This window comes from Balaenoptera musculus, chromosome 11 (genome assembly GCF_009873245.2).
Source record: "Balaenoptera musculus isolate JJ_BM4_2016_0621 chromosome 11, mBalMus1.pri.v3, whole genome shotgun sequence".
NCBI lineage: Eukaryota > Metazoa > Chordata > Mammalia > Artiodactyla > Balaenopteridae > Balaenoptera > Balaenoptera musculus.
The window spans coordinates 57,095,830-57,113,826 of NC_045795.1; the positions used below are offsets into that span (position 1 = coordinate 57,095,830).

The 17,997-nt window shown below is 39.3% G+C and overlaps 1 protein-coding gene and 1 pseudogene across 1 annotated transcript; one reads left to right on the forward strand and one right to left on the reverse strand.

Annotated features, from left to right (window-relative positions):
• The window catches only part of LOC118904264, a 29,732-nt pseudogene extending 20,698 nt beyond the window's left edge, over nt 1-9,034 (forward strand).
• A 1,433-nt stretch (nt 9,035-10,467) lies between these two features.
• LOC118904484 (heterogeneous nuclear ribonucleoprotein A1-like) lies at nt 10,468-11,857 on the reverse strand. Its single transcript, XM_036870684.1, is given in 1 exon segment — nt 10,468-11,857. A coding segment is annotated over 1 exon segment (966 nt). The 5' UTR covers nt 11,790-11,857; the 3' UTR covers nt 10,468-10,823.
• Between the last annotated feature and the right edge of the window lie 6,140 nt (nt 11,858-17,997).

The following is a 17,997-nucleotide window of genomic DNA, read 5'->3' on the forward strand; positions in this document are numbered from 1 at the left end:
TTTTACATAATAATTCATTATTTGTATACATTGCAAAGTGATCACAATAAGTCTAGTTAACATCTATCGCCATATATGGTTACAGATTTTTTTTCTTGTGATGAGAACTTTTAAGATCTACTCTTTTAGCAACTTTCAAAAATGTAATACAGTATTATTAGCTATAGTCACCGTATAACATGACGTTTTAAATAAGTTTTTATAAACTTAGGAATCATAGTTATATAAAGATACATGCTGAAGTTTATTATAAAAATAGATTTAACAGCTGTTACAACCCTAAGGAGGGGGTGGTGTGATTCAGTCATGGGACTCTGCATTACAAGAACCCTGAGATATTGTCATCTGGTCTGGAGCTTAAACTTCTATTACTCTTTGCTGTAGCCTGTTTTGTTGTTTTCAGCCATCATTATCAGGACTTTTTACTTATATTGAACCAAATGACCATTTGGGTACCATAACAGCACCTTTTTCCTGGACTTGCAGAATACAGATAGTACTTATATGTTCTGTTCTTGTGTATTCAAATCATAGTTGTCTAAGATAATTGAAATTTCAAAGGAAAGTGTTTACACTTGGACTGTGGGATGTTTGGGTTTGTGCTGATAGCTGCTGTCTTTTCATCACATCCAAGTTTGATTATAGGGGGCCCTTCCAATTCCATAATCTAGTAACATAGACTTTACTAACTAAAAACAAAATAATAAGATCCTTTTTAAAGGTTTATAAAAAACAAATTGATATGCATGAAAATAACTTTTTCTAAATAAATTTTTAAAGACTGAGAAAGCAGACTGGGATCAGAAAAATGAAAGGGTTTCTTAAACATAAAGAGTAATAAAACAGGGACTTCCCTGGTGGCGCAGTGGTTAAGAATCCACCTGCCAATGCAGCGGACACGGATTCAAGCCCTGGTCCGGGAAGATCCCACATGCCGTGGAGCAACTAAGCCCGTGCGCCACAACTACTGAGCCTGCGCTCTACAGCCCGTGCTCCCCAACAAGAGAAGCCACCACAATGAAGAAACCCACACACCACAACGAAGAGTAGCCCCCGATCGCCGCAACTAGAGAAAGCCCGTGCGCAGCAATGAAGACCCAACTCAGCCAAAAATAAATTTAAAAAAGAGTAATAAAACATTATTTTACAATATAGTGGAGAAATTTCTCAGCTTTAATTCTTACTATGGTAAATATCAATAGCTATAACCCATATAAACAAAAGCTCTTCGAGGTTCTCAGGTTTTAGGAGTGCAAAGGGGTCCCGAGACCAGAACATTTGAGGACCGTGGACGTGAGTGTCTTGGCTTACTGGGAAATTAACCAAGTCTCCAACAAAAGGAAGCATTGTGACTGATGACATTGTGTGTTAAAGGAATAATTTTGAAAGCCGATTTCACTTTATCAGAAATGACATTCATCAGAATTGGTGTTAGGATGAAGAAGGAACCTAAGTTTTCTAAAGCCTGTTGAGCGCCTTACTCCTTCACATGTTCATCCCCTGTGATTTACGCCACCTGTGCTGTAAGAAGTGTCCCCACTGGGCAAGCAGGAAGAGGAACCTTAGGAAGACCAGAGGCAGTTTGTTGAAGGTCACAGAGCTAGTCAATCACAGAATTAGAATTCGAAGGTTGGTTTTCTGACACTACTTAATACCGGTGCTCTTTACGCATACACAGAAGCACCTCTGTGACATCATGCGAATATCAAGTTCCATTTTGTCACTGAGATGTAATAACGTTCATCTATAAAATGAGCAGATTACACGATGTCGTAAAAATCATTTTCTCTAGAATATGATAAAAAAAATTCTGATAAACCAAACTGGAATTCCTAGTTGGAACTTCAAGACAACATCATCGTCATTGAACAATGTAAAGAAGAAAAAGATCTTTGTCAAAGTTTTCCCCATTTCATCCTCTTATTTTAAGAGAAACAACACAGTGTATTTGCTTGTTTTAAGTCTTTGGATAGCTGAATACAGTGCTAAGATGTTTACCCTCTGGTAAACGATTCATTTCCCATTTGGCTGCTTCTTGAAACATGAGTTAGTTTGGGAACATGTTGTGTGTCTCCTTGAGAAAGCAACTCCTCGGCTTTCCCGGGAGTCGAGCAGTGGGGGCGCGTGTGTGCCTCCCTCTGGGGGGACAGGGGTGTTAATGGGCCGTGTGCTCTGTTGGACCAGGTGGCAGAGGAGCTGGGGCATCGCCCACCGCTGCAGCCAGCTGCACAGTTTAGGCCGCTTAGCCCAGCAGAACTTGGAAAGCCTTAAAAATGCAAAAGGTAAACAATTTCCATTCACTTCCCAAATCCATATCCCTTAACGGCTACACACATCTGTAAATTCTAGAGGAAAGCTAAGTGTTAAAAGTCTTTGTATTGATAGATGTGACTTTATATCAGCTGAATTTTTAAATCTGTTCCTTTGAATTAAACAGTGACAAAAAATTAGACTTGAAGTTTCTACCGAATTTAATCCTGAGTTGATACATGAAATTTACGTAATTATTTGCACAGTGCTGAAAGAATGAAGCCTCTCTGGACAGTGACCAAAGGTTTGTGTTTTATCATCAGGATGTACAATAATATTTACAGACTGGTCTGGGATGAGTGCAGTGGGCCATGTGATGCTGGGAACAATGGGTGTCCATCATCACTGGACAAAAGTAAGAAAAAGCTTAAAAGCAAAAAAAATCTCTGATTTGTCATCGACATGCTTTTGTTTCAAACTATGCTAATATAGCAATGAACTAAAAAATTTTGAATCATAGTTTCAGCTGTTTGCAAATCAGATGCTCAATAATTTGTAGTTTAAATTCTTAGAGGACTGATTTTTTTTTTAAGATTTACTTTTTATTTATTTATTTTTGGCTGTATCGGATCTTAGTTGCGGCATGCTGGATCTTCTTTGAGGCATGTGGGATCTTTTGTTGCTGCGCACGGGCTCTTTGTTGCAGCGCGAGGGCTTCTCTCTTATTGTGGCATGTGGGTTTTTTCTCTCTAGTTGTGGCCCACAGGGTCCAGGGCGCATGGGCTCAGTAGTTGTGGCTTGTGGGCTTAGTTGCCCTGCGCACGTGGGATCTTAGTTCCATAGAACCTGCGTCCCCTGCATTGTATGGCGGATTCTTTACCACCAGACCACCAGGTAAGTCTCTAGAGGACTGATTTTTAAGTCCATTTTTATTTGGAAATTTTATAGTCTTTTCTAAAGCACAGTCTAAAGGCCTGCATTCTGTTGTTTTGTTTGTTTTGTTTTTAACAGATTTTGTGGTATAATTGACATACAATAAATGTACATATTTAGTGGGTATAATTTGATGAGATGTGACATGTAAATACCCGTGAAACCATTACCATAATCAGGATAGTGAACACATCTGTCACCCACAAAAGAATGCTCATGTCCCTTGTAAACCCTCTCTTCCATCCCACCACCCCTACCCAAGCAACCACTGGTCTGCTTTCTGTCACTATAGGTTATATTTCTAGAGTTTTATGTAAGTGGAAGCACAGAGTTTGTACTTTCGTGGTGTTTGATTTCTTTCACTCAGCATAATTATTTTGAGATTCATCCATCCTATTGCATGTATCAAGCATTTATTCCTTTTTATTTCCACTTAGTATTCCATCATATGGATATACCACAGTTTTTTTATCCATTCACTTGTTAATGGACATTGGGTTATGTCAGCTTTTGGCCATTAGAAATAAAGCTGCTATGAATATTTTTCTACAAATATTTATATGAACATATATTTCCTTTTCTCTTGGGTAAATACCTAAAAGTGGAATGGCCAGATATGTTAGGGTATTTTAACTTTTTGAGAAACTGCTAACACTCGCTATGGTCCTCTTTTTAATTTTAGCTGTTCTAAAATGTGTGTGGTTCTATCTCATTGTGGGTTTAATTTGCATTTCTCTAATGATAAATGGTGGTGAGCATCTTTTCATGTGCTTTTTTGCCATCCATATATCTTCTTTGGTGAAATATCTGTTCAAATCAAATATCTGGTAGAAAATATTTGCAAACCACCTGCCTGACAAAGTCTTTGTATCTAAATATATAAAGAACTCTTAAAGCTCAACAGTAAAAAAATAAACAATGGATTAGAAAATGGGTAAAATACATGAACAGATATGTCACAGAAGAAGACATATAGATGACAAATAAGCACATGAAAAACCATAGGGAAATGCAAATTAAAACTGCAGTGATGGACTTCCCTGGTGGTCCAGTGGTTAAGAATCTGCCTGCCAATGCAGGGGACACAAGTTCGAGCCCTGGTCCAGGAAGATCCCACATGCCGCGGAGCAACTAAGCCTGTGAGCCACAACTACTGAGCCTGAGTGCCACAACTACTGAAGCCCGTGCGCCTAGAGCCCATGCTCCGCAACAAGAGAAGCCACCTCAATGAGAAGCCCGTGCACCGTAACGAACAGTAGCCCCTGCTCACCGCAACTAGAGAAAGCCCACGCACAGCAACAAAGACCCAACGCAGCCAAAAATAAAATAAATAAATTAAAAAAAGAAGTGTATTATAAATACTTTGTAGAATTTTTATACTGCTATTGCTTTTATTATAGCAGAGTTTTTGATGCCTTTCAACTCCTCTAATATAACTGCAATTTTCTGTATAAAATCTGAGTCCGTAATGTAGGACACAGGTCCTTCCCCGACCCAGCGCCACCTGCCTCTTCAGCCTCGCCTCCTTCCACGTAGGCCACGTGTGCCACCCTCCAGCCACACCAAACTCCTTGTTTTTGAACCTGCTTTGTCCCTATTGGTGCTTCCAAGTTTGCACATGCTTTTTTCTTCCCTTGAAACTTTCCCACATGCAGCTAACCTTCTCTATTCCTTTTTTTTTTTAATTGAAATAGTTGATTTACAATGTTGTGTTAGTTTTTGGTATACAGCAAAGTAATTCAGTTATATATCACATACATATTCTTTTTTTAAAAAATAAATTTATTTATTTATTTTTGGCTGCGTTGGGTCTTTGTTGCTGGGAGCGGGCTTTCTCTAGTTGTGGCGAGCGGGGGCTACTCTTTGTTGTGGTGTGTGGGCTTCTCATTGCAGTGGCTTCTCTTGTTGCGGAGCATGGGCTCTAGGCGCACGGGCTTCAGTAGTTGTGGCACATGGGCTCAGTAGTTGTGGCTTGTGGGCTCTATAGCGCAGGCTCAGTAGTTGTGGCGCACGGGCTTAGTTGCTCCGCGGCACGTGGGATCTTCCTGGACCAGGGCTCGAACCTGAGTCCCCTGCGTTGGCAGGCGGATTCTTTCTTTTTTTTTTTTTTTTTAATTTATTTATTTTTGGCTGCGTTGGGTCTTCGTTGCTGTGCGTGGGCTTTCTCTAGTTGTTTTCTATGTCTGTGAGTCTGTTTCTGCTTTGTAGATAAGTTCATTTGTGTCATATTTTAGATTCCACATGTACATAATATTATATGATATTTGTTTTTCTCTTTCTGACTTACTTGATAAGTCAGTATAATAATCTGTAAGTTCATCCATGTAAATGGCATTATTTCCTTCTTTTTTATGGCTGAGTAGTATTCCCTTGTGTGTGTGTGTGTGTGTGTGTGTGTGTGTGTGTGTATGCCACATCTTCTTTATCCATTTATCTGTCAGTGTACGTTTAGGTTGTTTCCATGTCTTGGCTCTTGTAAGTAGTGCTGCTCTGAACACTGGGGTGCATGTGTATTTTTGTATTATACTTTTGTCTGGATATATGCCCAGGAGTGGGATTGCTGGATCATATGGCAACTCTTTTTAGTTTTCTTTTTTTTTTTTTTTTTTTTTTTTGGCCAAGCAGCTTGCAGAGATCTTAGTTCCCTGACCAGGGATTAAACCTGTGCCCTCAGCAGTGAAAGCACAGAATCTTAACCATTGGACCACCAGTGAATTCCCACAATTTTTAGTTTTTTAAGGAACTTCCATATTGTTTTCATAGTGACTGTACCAATTTCCATTCCCACCAACAGTATAGGAGGGTTCCCTTTTCTCCACACCCTCTCCAGCATTTTTTTTTAAAATTTATTTTTGGCTGCATTGGGTCTTTGTTGCTGCACGCAGGCTTTCTCTCTAGTTGTGGTGAGTGGTGGTTACTCTTTGTTGAGGTGCGTGGGCTTCTCAGAGCGGTGGCTTCTCTTGTTGTGGAGCGTGGGCTCTAGGGCATACAGGCTTCAGTAGTTATGGTGCGTGGGCTCAGTAATTGTGGCGCATGGGCTTATTTGCTCCACGGCATGTGGGATCTTGTCTCCTGCATGTCTCCTGCATTGGCAGGTGGATTCTTAACCACTGCACCAGGAGGGAAGTCCCTCCAGTGTTTATTATTTGTAGACTTTTTGATGATGGTCATTCTGGCCAGTGTGAGGTGGTACCTCATTGTAGTTTTGATTTGCATTTCTCTAATAATTAGTGATGCATCTAACCTTCTCTAAATCCTCTTTATCTTTTCATATTGGTTATGTTAGACGTCCTTGGAAACCTTTGCTTGACCCTCCAATCGCTTCACCCTGTTGTGGCACTTAGTACGCTGAATTCTAATTCTTGTTTTGTTTCCCTGCACCCTGACCATAAGCCCCTGGGAGACGGGGACACAAATTCTTATCATCTCTATACTCCAAGGGCCCAGTTTCGTGTTTAAGTACATGGTAGGTGCTTCATAATAGAATTTAGTTGAATTAAGGGAAATTCTGAGGAAATAGATTTGCAATTGAAATATGTAGACTTTATTTCTAAAACCCTTCTTTATTATACCATTTAATCTTTCTAACCTAATTTGAGATTCTTACCTGAATATTTAAATGTTAGGACTTATTTTTATTTGGAACATATTTCTTTTCTTCTGCAATCTCTTCAATTCCTAGCTAAAAGTTCCTAAGATTTACAGTGGTTTGTTTTGAATATTAATATTTCCAGCATTCCATAGCTTTTTTCTTATTGCTTACTTGAACTTTCCTTCTAGGAAAATAATTTTCTTGTTACAATTCCGCAATACCATTTATTGGAGTCCTAAACTTGGACTATTAAAGTACCATAAAACTAAATATTCCTTCCCTTTTAAAAAAAAAATACTGTAGCTTTTTGAAAGATGACCGAGTTATTTTGACCTGCAGAGGAGGCTGATGCTTTTGGAGGACCAAATAAGCTATCTTCTAGGTGGCATCCAAGTTGTTTATATCGAAGAATTACAGCCAGTGTTGACACTTGAAGAATATTACTCTCTTCTCGACGTGTTCTATAATAGACTCTTGAAAAGTCGAATACCTTTTCACCCTCGAAGTTTGCGTGGTTTGCAAATGATCCTTAACAGGCAAGTATCTAAAATAATTACTTTTATTCATTCACTCAGATGGGCTGTGTGTGTCCATGCATGAAATTGTTTTGTATTTCCACGTGTGATTCTTAGGAATTAAAGGAATGTCACCACCTCTGTTGGCAACACTCTTTTACACATGAGAAAAGCCAACATGAGAGGATTGAAAGATTGAGTCTCCAGAACATTGTGTAAATATATTGCCACTTACAGGGCAAATCAGCCCTGTGGAAAACTTTATAGGATTATACTAATGTGAAATCAAGAGTGTGCATATCAGGCACCATGCTTGCTACTTAAATGCATTATCTCTTTAGCTCTCACAACCTCACCGTGGAGTGGGTTACTACCCCCATCTTACAGATGAGGAAGGTCACAGGGCCGGGAAGGGTGTGGTCATCCTGATAGTGTGTCCCTTTGGGGACAGCAAAACTTCAAATCAATTCTGCTATACAGGAAGTCCACTACATATGAACCTTCAGGCTGCAAACTTTCAAAGATGCAAACGTGCGTTCACATGTCCAATCTCATAAGTTAGTTCATGTGTCTGGTGTACATTGTCACATGCGTGCATCCTCTACAAGTGGTTGTGCTTTTGTGTACTTCACTGTACAGTACTGTAGAGAGTACAGTAGTACAGTATCTTTATTTCAAGTGTTTGTTTTTTATGTAGTATTTGTGTGAAAAGTATTATAAACCTACTAGAGTACAGTGCTATATAGCCAATTGTGTTAGCTGGGTACCTAGGCTAACTTGTTGGACTTACGAACAAATTGGACTTAGGAGCGCACTATCGGAACGGAACTCGTTCATATGTAGGGGACTTACTGTACCTTTAAGGTGGATTTTCTTGATGGATTCCTTTTCCATTAATCAGACTAAGAAAATCGTTTCTTTGGGGGTGGAATGGGGGTGGAGAGGTCGCTGATTTTTCCTTTTACGTATGCTTTATTACAGTGACAGATATGCTCCAAGTCTGCACGAACTTGGGCATTTTAACATTCCGATCCTCTGCGACCCAGCAAACCTCCAGTGGTTTATTCTCACCAAAGCCCAACAGGCAAGAGAGAACATGAAAAGAAAAGAAGAGTGAGTTCCCTTAGCCCTCTTCCTGTCTTACCATTCCGTCTAATCGTTAAAAATATTCAGGTAGTCAGAACTCATAAGTATGGGAAATTAAAACTGTACTGAACTTAGGAAATCGACTGTATTAAACTGCATGTCACTTAGGAGTAACATATTTATTTATCCCCCCGGTTGTTCCAGGGATTGGATGTGGCTGTTTTCTCAGTGTAATAACCTCAGTTGCATTCCCACCATGTGCCTCAATTTGAGAAGCAGGGCTTGTTAATATAAAAGTCAACTCAGGAGCAGAATGAAAGATAAGAGTATCAGAAAGAAACTGTGCAGATGGAAAAGGGTGGCAACAAGGGGGGAAAACTCAGTTACTACTTGATTAACTGGAATCTTCACTGTTTAAAATTTTGAAATCTGCTGCTAGAAAACAAGCCTCATCTGCACTGTCATTAAATTGAGAAGAAATCTTAAAGTGAAAAATGTTTCTGGTTCATAAGCAGTGCTGTCTATATGCCATTTGTATCCTTGAAGGAATCCTGTTGTAGTCAGTAGTTTTGTAGGCAGTAAGATAGTGTTGATGATGCTTCATGGATCTACTATGAAGAAAGGGAGAGTATTATATTCAAAACAGGGTGGTTTTCCTAAAGACGTGGCCTAAGGAGGTTTGGCTAGCAAGGATTCATTCATTCATGCAGCCGTCACTTGCTGTGACCGTTGTGGATCGGCGGAAGCTGTGAAAGGTGCCACTGGTAGAAAGATGAAGGCCTGGTCCCCAGGCTCGCAGGAGACGCAAGTGCCCTCAGCGTCAGGGGTGGTGGACGGAGAGGGGTCACGCGTGAGAGGAGCCGAGGCTGATGCTCTGGGAAGGGAACAGGAAGCAGAGGCTGTGGCCGAGGAGGACGAGCTGACGTGTCCGGGGAGGAGGGTAAGGAGGGCGGGGGCAGGAGCCTGGTGGGCGGAGGACCGGGGTGATTGTCCGAGTGTGCTGCTGGGGGGCCCCCTCTGGTTACTTACTTCTCTGGCCTCGCTGCCCATTCTCTCCTCGATCTACACAAATTGCTTGTTTAAAAAGCCTAGGATGTGAAACAGAGAAAGGGTGGCCACGCAGGAGGGCTGTGGACGTGATCCGTTTCCCAGGAGATGATGGGGTCATTTTATGCATAAAATAAGTGAAGGAGTCACATATCTGTTTCACTTGTGGAATTGGTGACAGTTCTTGGCCAAATGCTACCGTACGAATAGCCTGCTTCTTGATTGGTTGGAGAGCCTTTGTGTTTGTGATGTTACATTTTCTTACCATAAGTTTGTTTTCGAACACTATTGAGTCTGTTTCTGTGTTGTTAATAAGTTCATTTGAATCACTTTTTCTTTAGATTCCACATGTAAGTGATATCATATTTGTCTTTCTCTGACTTCCTTCCTTCCCTTCGTATGATCATCTCTAGGTCAATCCATGTTTGTGCAAATGGCATTATTTTGTTCTTTTTAATGGATGAGTAATATTCCATTCTATGTATGTACCACATCTTCTTTGTCCATTCCTCTGTCAGTGGACATTAAGGTTGCTTCTCTGTCTTGACTCTTAAATAGTGCATGAATGTTCTGGTGCGTGTGTCTGTTGGAATGATGGTTTTCTCCAGATATACACCCAGCAGTGAGATTCCCGGATCATATGGTAGCTCTAGTTTGAGTTTTTTTTTTTTTTTTTTTTGAGGGTATTAAATTGTTTATTTATTACACATGATAATGGATGATACACAAGCTTCATTCCCATCTATATCTGGTACCATAATCCAATTTAGATATATTGCATAGGATGTGCCAACAATCATATTAATAATCAAAAAACTCCATGTCTTTGCTTGGGTGACCCTTTTCACGGTGAACTCCAGGTCACAACGCAGTAACTGTCAGTTCAACTACACCAAGGTTTCGGAAGACAATAGCTTCTCCACCAAAGCAGGTTGTAAATAAATTTTGAATGGAACCTGGCATCACCCTGAAGGAATACTAACTTCACACTGTTGGGGTAGTTTACCAAAATGGCTTCAGAGTAGACTAACTTTACACAGCACATTTAAAAAAAAGACACATTTATTCAGCGTCATGATCAGACTATTACATTTAGCAATCAACAGCATGGGTGCAAAAAAAAAAAAAAAAAAAAAATCTACATTAAAACCCTTTGTTGGAATGCTTTACACTTTCCACAGAACAGAAACTAAAATAACCTGTTATACAATTAGTCACAAATACAGTCCTCGAGTTTTTTTGCCCATACACATGAGTATTGTCTAAAACATGTCTTCTTTGTAGCAGCTAGGCCCTGCCACCACTGTGCTTGGCTGAGTTCACAAATCTGTTGTAACCTGTAGCTTCCCTGTCAGCTCTCTGGCTCTCCTCTCCTGCTAAGCTTTGTTTCCTGGCAGTAATCAAAACCTTCTGCCACTGCCATAGCTACTGCTGCTGCTGGAACCACCATAGCCACCTTGGTTTCGGGGTTTGGCAAAGTATTGGCCTCCACCACCATAGGGGCCAGAACTTCTGCCTCCAAAGTTTCCTCCTTTCATGGGTCCAAAATTTGAAGATTGATTGTTGTAACTGCCACCACTTCAAGTGTAGCTTCCACCACTTCCAAAATTGCTTCCATCGTTACCAAATCCATTATAGCCGTCCCCACTGCCACCATAGCCACCACCACCGTGGCTGCCACCAAAGCCACCTCGACCACTGAAGTCTCCTCCACGACCAAAGCTGTCACTCCCACCAAAACCACCTCCGTGACCACCACCAAAGTTTCCAGAACCACTTCGACCTCTTTGGCTGGATGAAGCACCAGCCATCTCTTGCTGAGATAGGGCTTTCCTTACTTCACAGTTGTGGCCATTCGCAGTGTGGTATTTCTGAATGACAATCTTGTCTACAGAGTCATGGTCATCAAAGGTTACAAAAGCAAAGCCTCTCTTTTTGCCACTGCCTCGATCAGTCATGATTTCAATCACTTCAATTTTCCCATACTGTTCAAAATAATCTCTTAGATGATGTTCCTCAGTGTCTTCTTTAATGCCACCAACAAAAATCTTCTTCACAGTTAAGTGGGCACCAGGTCTTTGAGAATCCTCTCTTGAGACGGCCCTCTTTGGTTCCACCACTCTTCCATCCACCTTGTGTGGCCTTGCATTCATGGCTGCATCCACCTCCTCCACAGTGGCATATGTGACAAACCCGAAGCCTCTGGAGCGTTTGGTGTTTGGATCCCTCATTACCACACAATCTGTGAGCGTTCCCCACTGCTCAAAATGGCTCCTCAGACTCTCATCGGTTGTTTCAAAGCTCAAACCTCCGATGAAGAGCTTCCGCAGCTGTTCGGGCTCTTTGGGTGACTCTGACTTAGACATGACGGCAGTGGACGGGGGGAGACGTCAACGATGCTTACTCGGCGGCGTCCACGGGCAGAAAGAAGTAATCTACCCTAGTCTGAGTTTTTAAAAGAACCTCCATACTGTTCTCCATAGTGGCTGTTACCAACTTCCACTCCCACCAAGACACAGTAAGGTTCCCTTTTCTCCACACTCTCTCCTGCATTTATTATTTGTAGACTTTTTGATGATGGTCATTCTGAATGGTGCGAGGTGATATCTTGTAATTTTGGTTTGCATTTCTCCAATAATTAGCGATGTTGAGCACCTTTTCATGTGTTTTTTTTTTATACAGTGTGAGGAAAATGTACCTTAAGAAGCTGGCTTCCTGAAAGTCAGCCCTGTTTTGAATTCTTTTTCCTTTTTTTTTTTTTAACATCTTTATTGGAGTATAATTGCTTTACAATGGTGTGTTAGTTTCTCCTGTATAACAAAGTGAGTCAGCTGTACATATACATATATCCCCATATCCCCTCCCTCTTGCGTTTCCCTCCCACCCTCCCTATCCCACCCCTCTACGTGGTCACAAAGCACCGAGCTGATCTCCCTGTGCTATGCGGCTGCTTCCCACTAGCTGTCTATTTTACATTTGGTAGTGTATATATGTCCATGCCACTCTCTCACTTCGTCCCAGCTTACTCTTCCCCCTCCCCATGTCCTCAAGTCCATTCTCTACCTCTGCATCTTTATTCCTGTCCTGCCCCTAGGTTCTTCAGAACCATTTTTTTTTTTTTAGATTCCATATATATGTGTTAGCATACAGTATTTGTTTTTCCCTTTCTGACTTACTTCACTCTGTATGACAGACTCTGTCCATCCACCTCACTACAAATAACTCAATTTTGTTTCTTTTTATGGCTGAGTAATATTCCATTGTATATATGTGCCGCATCTTCTTTATCCATTCATCTGTCGATGGACACTTAGGTTGCTTCCATGTCCTGGCTATTGTAAATAGTGCTGCAATGAACATTGTGGTACATGACTCTTTTTAAACTATGGTTTTCTCAGGATATACTCCCAGTAGTGGGATTGCTGGGTCGTACGGTAGTTCTATTTTTGTTTTTTTAAGGAACCTCCATACTGTTCTCCATAGTGGCTGTATCAATTTACATTCCCACCAACAGTACAAGAGGGTTCCCTTTTCTCCACACCCTCTCCAGCACTTATCGTTGTAGACTTGTTGATGATCACCATTGTGACTGGTGTGAGGTGATATCTCACTGTAGTTTATTTTTTAAATTTTTTATTTAATTTTATTATTTTTTGGCTGTGTTGAGTCTTCATTGCTGCCTGTGGGCTTTCTCTAGTTGTGGCAAACGGGGGCTACTCTTTGTTGTGGTGCACGGGCTTCTCATTGCGGTGGCTTCTCTTGTTGTGGAGCACGGGCTCTAGGTGCATGAGCTTCAGTGGTTGCAGCACGTGGGTTCAGTAGTTGCTGCGTGTGGGCTCTAGGGTGAGTGGGCTTCAGTAGTTGTGGCACTCAGGCTCAGTAGTTGTGGCTCGTGGGCTCTAGAGAGCAGGCTCAGTAGTTGTGGAGCATGGATTTAGTTGCTCTGTGGCATGTGGGATCTTCCTGGATCAGGGCTTGAACCCGTGTCCCCTGCCTTGGCAGGCAGATTCTTAACCACTGCGCCACCAGGGAAGTCCCTGTTTATCTATTTTAAGTATAGTAGTGTGTATATGCTAATCCCAAACTCCCATTTTATCCTTCCCCACCACCTTTCCCCTTTCATAACCATAAGTTTGTTTTCTAAGTTTATTTGTATCATGTCTCTGTTACTGAGTTGTATGAGCTATTTGTATACTTTGGGAATAAGCCTTTTCAGCCAAATTGTTTGCAAATATTTTATTCCAGTCCACAAGTTGTCTTTTCATTTTGTTTATGCTTTCCTGTGCTGCACAGAAGGTTTTAAGTTAGATTAGGTCCCATTTGTTTATTTTTGCTTTTATTTTGTTTGCCTTGGGAGACTTACCTAAAAAAAATATTGGCACGGTTTATGCCAGAGACTGTTTTGCCTGTATTCCTTTCTAGGAATTTTATGATGTTATGTCTTATATTTCAGTCTCTAAGTCATTTTGAGTTTATTTTTTTGTATGGTGCAAGGGAGTGTTCTAACTTCATTGATTTACATGGCCCTATCCAGCTTTCGCAGCACCTTTTGCTGAAGAGACTGTCTTTTTTCCGTTGAATATTCTTGCCTCCTTTGTTGAAGATTAATTGACTGTAGGTGTGTGGTATTATTTCTTGTCTTTCTGTTTTGTTTCTTTGACCCATATGTGTGTGTTTGTGCCAATACTGTACAGTTTTGATTATTGTAGCTTTGTAGTATTGTCTGAAGTCTGGGGGGTGGTGGTTATAATGCCTTCAGCTTTCTTCTTTTTTCTCAGTTTTGCTTTGGCAATTCTGGGTCTTTTGTGGTTCCATTTCAATTTTAGGGTTATTTGTTCTAGTTTTGTGAGAAATGTCATGCGTAATTTGATAGGGACTGCCTTAAATTTGTAGATTGCTTTGGGTAGTATGAACAATATTAATTCTTCCAGTCCAAGATCATGGGATATCTTTCCATTTCTTTGAATCATCTTCAATTTTTTAAAATCAATGTTTTATATTTCTCAGTGTATAAGTCTTTCACCTCCTTGTTCAGGTTTATTCTTAGGCTTGTTTTTTTCTTTTTTTTTAAGATGCACTTTTAAAAGGGATTGTTTTTTTACTTTTCCTTTCTGATATTTTATTAGTGTAAAGAAATTCAACAGATTTCTGTATGTTAATCTTGTATCCTGCTACATTGCTGAATTCGTTTATAAGTTCAAATAGTTTTTTGTGTGGAGTCCATAGAGTTTTCTACATACAGTATCAAGTCATTTGCATATAATGTCAATTTTACCTCTTCCTTTCCACTTTGGATATCTTTTATTTCTTTTTCTCATCTTACTGCTGTGGCTAAGGCTTCCAATACTATGTTGAATAGAAGTGGTAAGAGTGGGCATCCTTGTCTTGTTCCACATTTTAGCAGGAAGGCATTCAGCTTTTCACTGTTGAGTACTATATTGGCTTTGGGTTTGTCATAAATAGCATTTATTATCCTGAAGTATGTTCCCTCTATGTCCACTTTTGTAAGAGTTTATATCATGAATGGATGTTGCATTTTATCAAATGCTTTTTCTGCATCATTTTAGATGATCATGTGGTTTTTGTCTTTTGTTGATGTGGTGTATCACATTGATTGACTTTTTGTATGTTGAACTATCCTGTGACCCTGGTGTGAATCCAACTTGATCATGGCATATGATCCTTTTTATGTGTTGTTGGATTTGGTTTGCTAATACTTTGTTGAGGATTTTTGCATGTATGTTCATCAAAGATACTGGCCTGTAATTTCTTTTTTGGTAGTGTCTTTGTCTGGTTTTGGTATCAGGGTGATGGTAGCTTCGTAGAATGACTTTGGGAGTGTCTCTCCCCTTCAGTCTTTTGGAAGAGTTTGAGAAGGATTGGTATAAGTTCTTCTTCTTTGTATGTTTCATAGAATTCCCCAGTGAAGACATCTGGTCCTGGACTTTTGTTTGCAGGGAGTTTTTAAAATTACAGATTCTATTTCACTTCTAGTGATTAGTCTGTTCAGATTACCTATTTCTTCTTGATTCAGTTTTGGCAGGCTGTATGTTTCTAGAAACTTGTCCATTTCTTCTAGGTTGTCAAATTTGTTGGTATATAGTTGTTCATAGTATTTTCTTATTGTTTTTTGTATTTCTGAGGTATTGGTTGTTATTTCTCCTCTTTCATTTCATATTTTGTTTATTTGGGTCCTCTCTCTTTTCTTGGTGAGCCTTGTCAGAGGTTTTTCGACGTTGTTTATGCTTTCAAAAACTGGCTCTTGGTTTTATTGATTTTTTTCTTATTTTTAAAAAATCTCTATTTGTTTCCTCTCTGATCTTTATTATTTCCTACCTTTTGCTGACTTTAAGTTTTGTATGTTTTTCTTTTTCTGATTATTTTAGGTGATAGGTTAATTCGTTTATTTGAGATTTTTCTTTTTTTTTTTTTGAGGAAGGCCTGTATCGCTATGAATGTCCCTCTTAGGACTGCTTTTGCTGTATCACGTAGATTTTTGTATGGTTGTGTTTTAATTGTCATTTGTCTCGAGTATTTTTAATTTCCTCTTTGATTTCATCATTGACCCACTGGTTTTTACTAGCATGTTGTTTAGTCTCCATGTAATAACTTTTTTCTTGTTTCTCTTTCTGTGGTTGATTTCTAGTTTCATGTCACTGTGGTCAGAGAAGATGCTTGAAATAATTTCTATCCTTTTAAATTTGTTGAGGCTTGTTTTGTGTCCTAGTATGTGGCCTATCCTAGGGAATGTTCCATGTGTGCTTGACGAGTATGTGTATTCTGTTTTTTGGGGGGATGTAATGTCCTGAAAATAACAATTGAGTCTAACTGTTCTATTGTGTCATTTAGGATCTCTGTTGCTTTACTGATTTTTCTGTCTGGAAGATCTCTCCTTTGATGTCAGTGGATTGTTAAAGTCTCCTACTATTGCTGTATTCCTGTCAATAGCTCCCTTAATCCATTAGTATTTGTTTTATGTATTTAGGTACTCCTATATTGGGTGTATATATGTTAATAAGTATAATATCCTCTTCTTGTATTGATTCTTTTATATAGTGTCCTTCTTTTATGGCCTTTGTTTTAAAGTCTGTTTTGTCTGATGTGAGTATTGCTACCCCTGCTTTCTTGTCATTTCCATTTGCATGAAATAACTTTTTCCATCCCTTCACTTTCAATCTATGTGGGTCTCTTATAGGTAGCATATTGTAGGCTCTTGTTTAATCTGTCACTCTGTGTCTTTTGATCAGAGCATTTAGTCCATTGACATTTAAGGTAATTATTATTAGAGATATATTTATTGCCATTTTAAATCTTGCTTTCCAATTGATTTTGTATTTCTTCTTTGTTCCTTTATTTTTCTTTTTGTTTTCCTTTTGTGGTTTGATGGTTTTCTTTGTATTATGTTTGAGTTCTCTTCTTTTTGGTTTTTGTGAATCTATTGTATGTTTTTGATTTGTGCTTACCCTGGTTTTCAAATATGTTAACCCATTATTGTATCTACTTTCTTTAGGCTGGTAGTCATATAAGCTCAAAAACAGTCTAGAAAAAAACCTACATTTTCTTACTCTCCTCTCCCACATTTTATGATTTTTGATGTCCTCTTTTACATCTTCATGTTTTGCTGTTCATTGTAGTTGTAATCACTTTCACAAAAAAAATTTATTTTAATCTATGTACTGGCTTATTTAAGTGATTTACTTTCCTATTTTGATTTTATCTTTCCAATAGATTCTTGCTTCTTTTCTGTTTAGAGAAGACCTTTCAATATTTCTTTAGGATAGGTTTAGTATTGCTGTATTCTTCTAGTTTTTGCTTGTCTGAGAAATTCTTTATCTCTCCTTCTATTCTAAATGATAATCTTGTTGGGTAGAGTATCCTCGTTTCCCTTTCAGGACATTGAATATATCTTGCCACTCCCTTCTGGCCTGCAAAGTTTTTGCAGAAAAATCCTCTGATAGCCTTATGGCGGGGAGGGGGTTCTCTTGTAATTGACTCTGTTTTTCTCTTGCTGCCTTTAGAATCTTCCCTTTATGTTTAAAATTTGCCATTTTGATTATAATATGTCTTGATGTAGGTCTGTTTGGGTTCATCTTCTTTGGAACTCTCTGTGCTTCCTGTATCTGTATATGTGTTTCCTTCTTTAGATTTGGGAAGTTTTCAGCCATAATTTCTTCAAATAGATTTTCAATCCCCTTTTCTCTTTCTTCTCCTTCTGGGATCCCTATTATGTGTATGTTGGCTCTCTTTGTATTATTCCAGAGGTCTCACATACTGCTTTCATTTTTTCTTTTTCCATTTGTCTGTCTGTTTTTCTGATTGGGTGATTCCCATTATTTTATCTTCCAGGTCACTTATTTGTTCTTCTGCATTATTTAGTTTGCTATCCATTGCCTTTAGCTCGGTTTTCATCTTGGCAAATGAGTCTTCTAATTTTGATTGGATCCTCTTTATAGTTTCTAGTTCCTTGTTACAGTGATCTGCATTTCTATTGATAGCTTTTCTTAATTCCTTCAGGATTTTTATTATCTCCTTTTTGAACTCGGGGTCTAGTAGACTGGAAAGGTCTGTTTCATT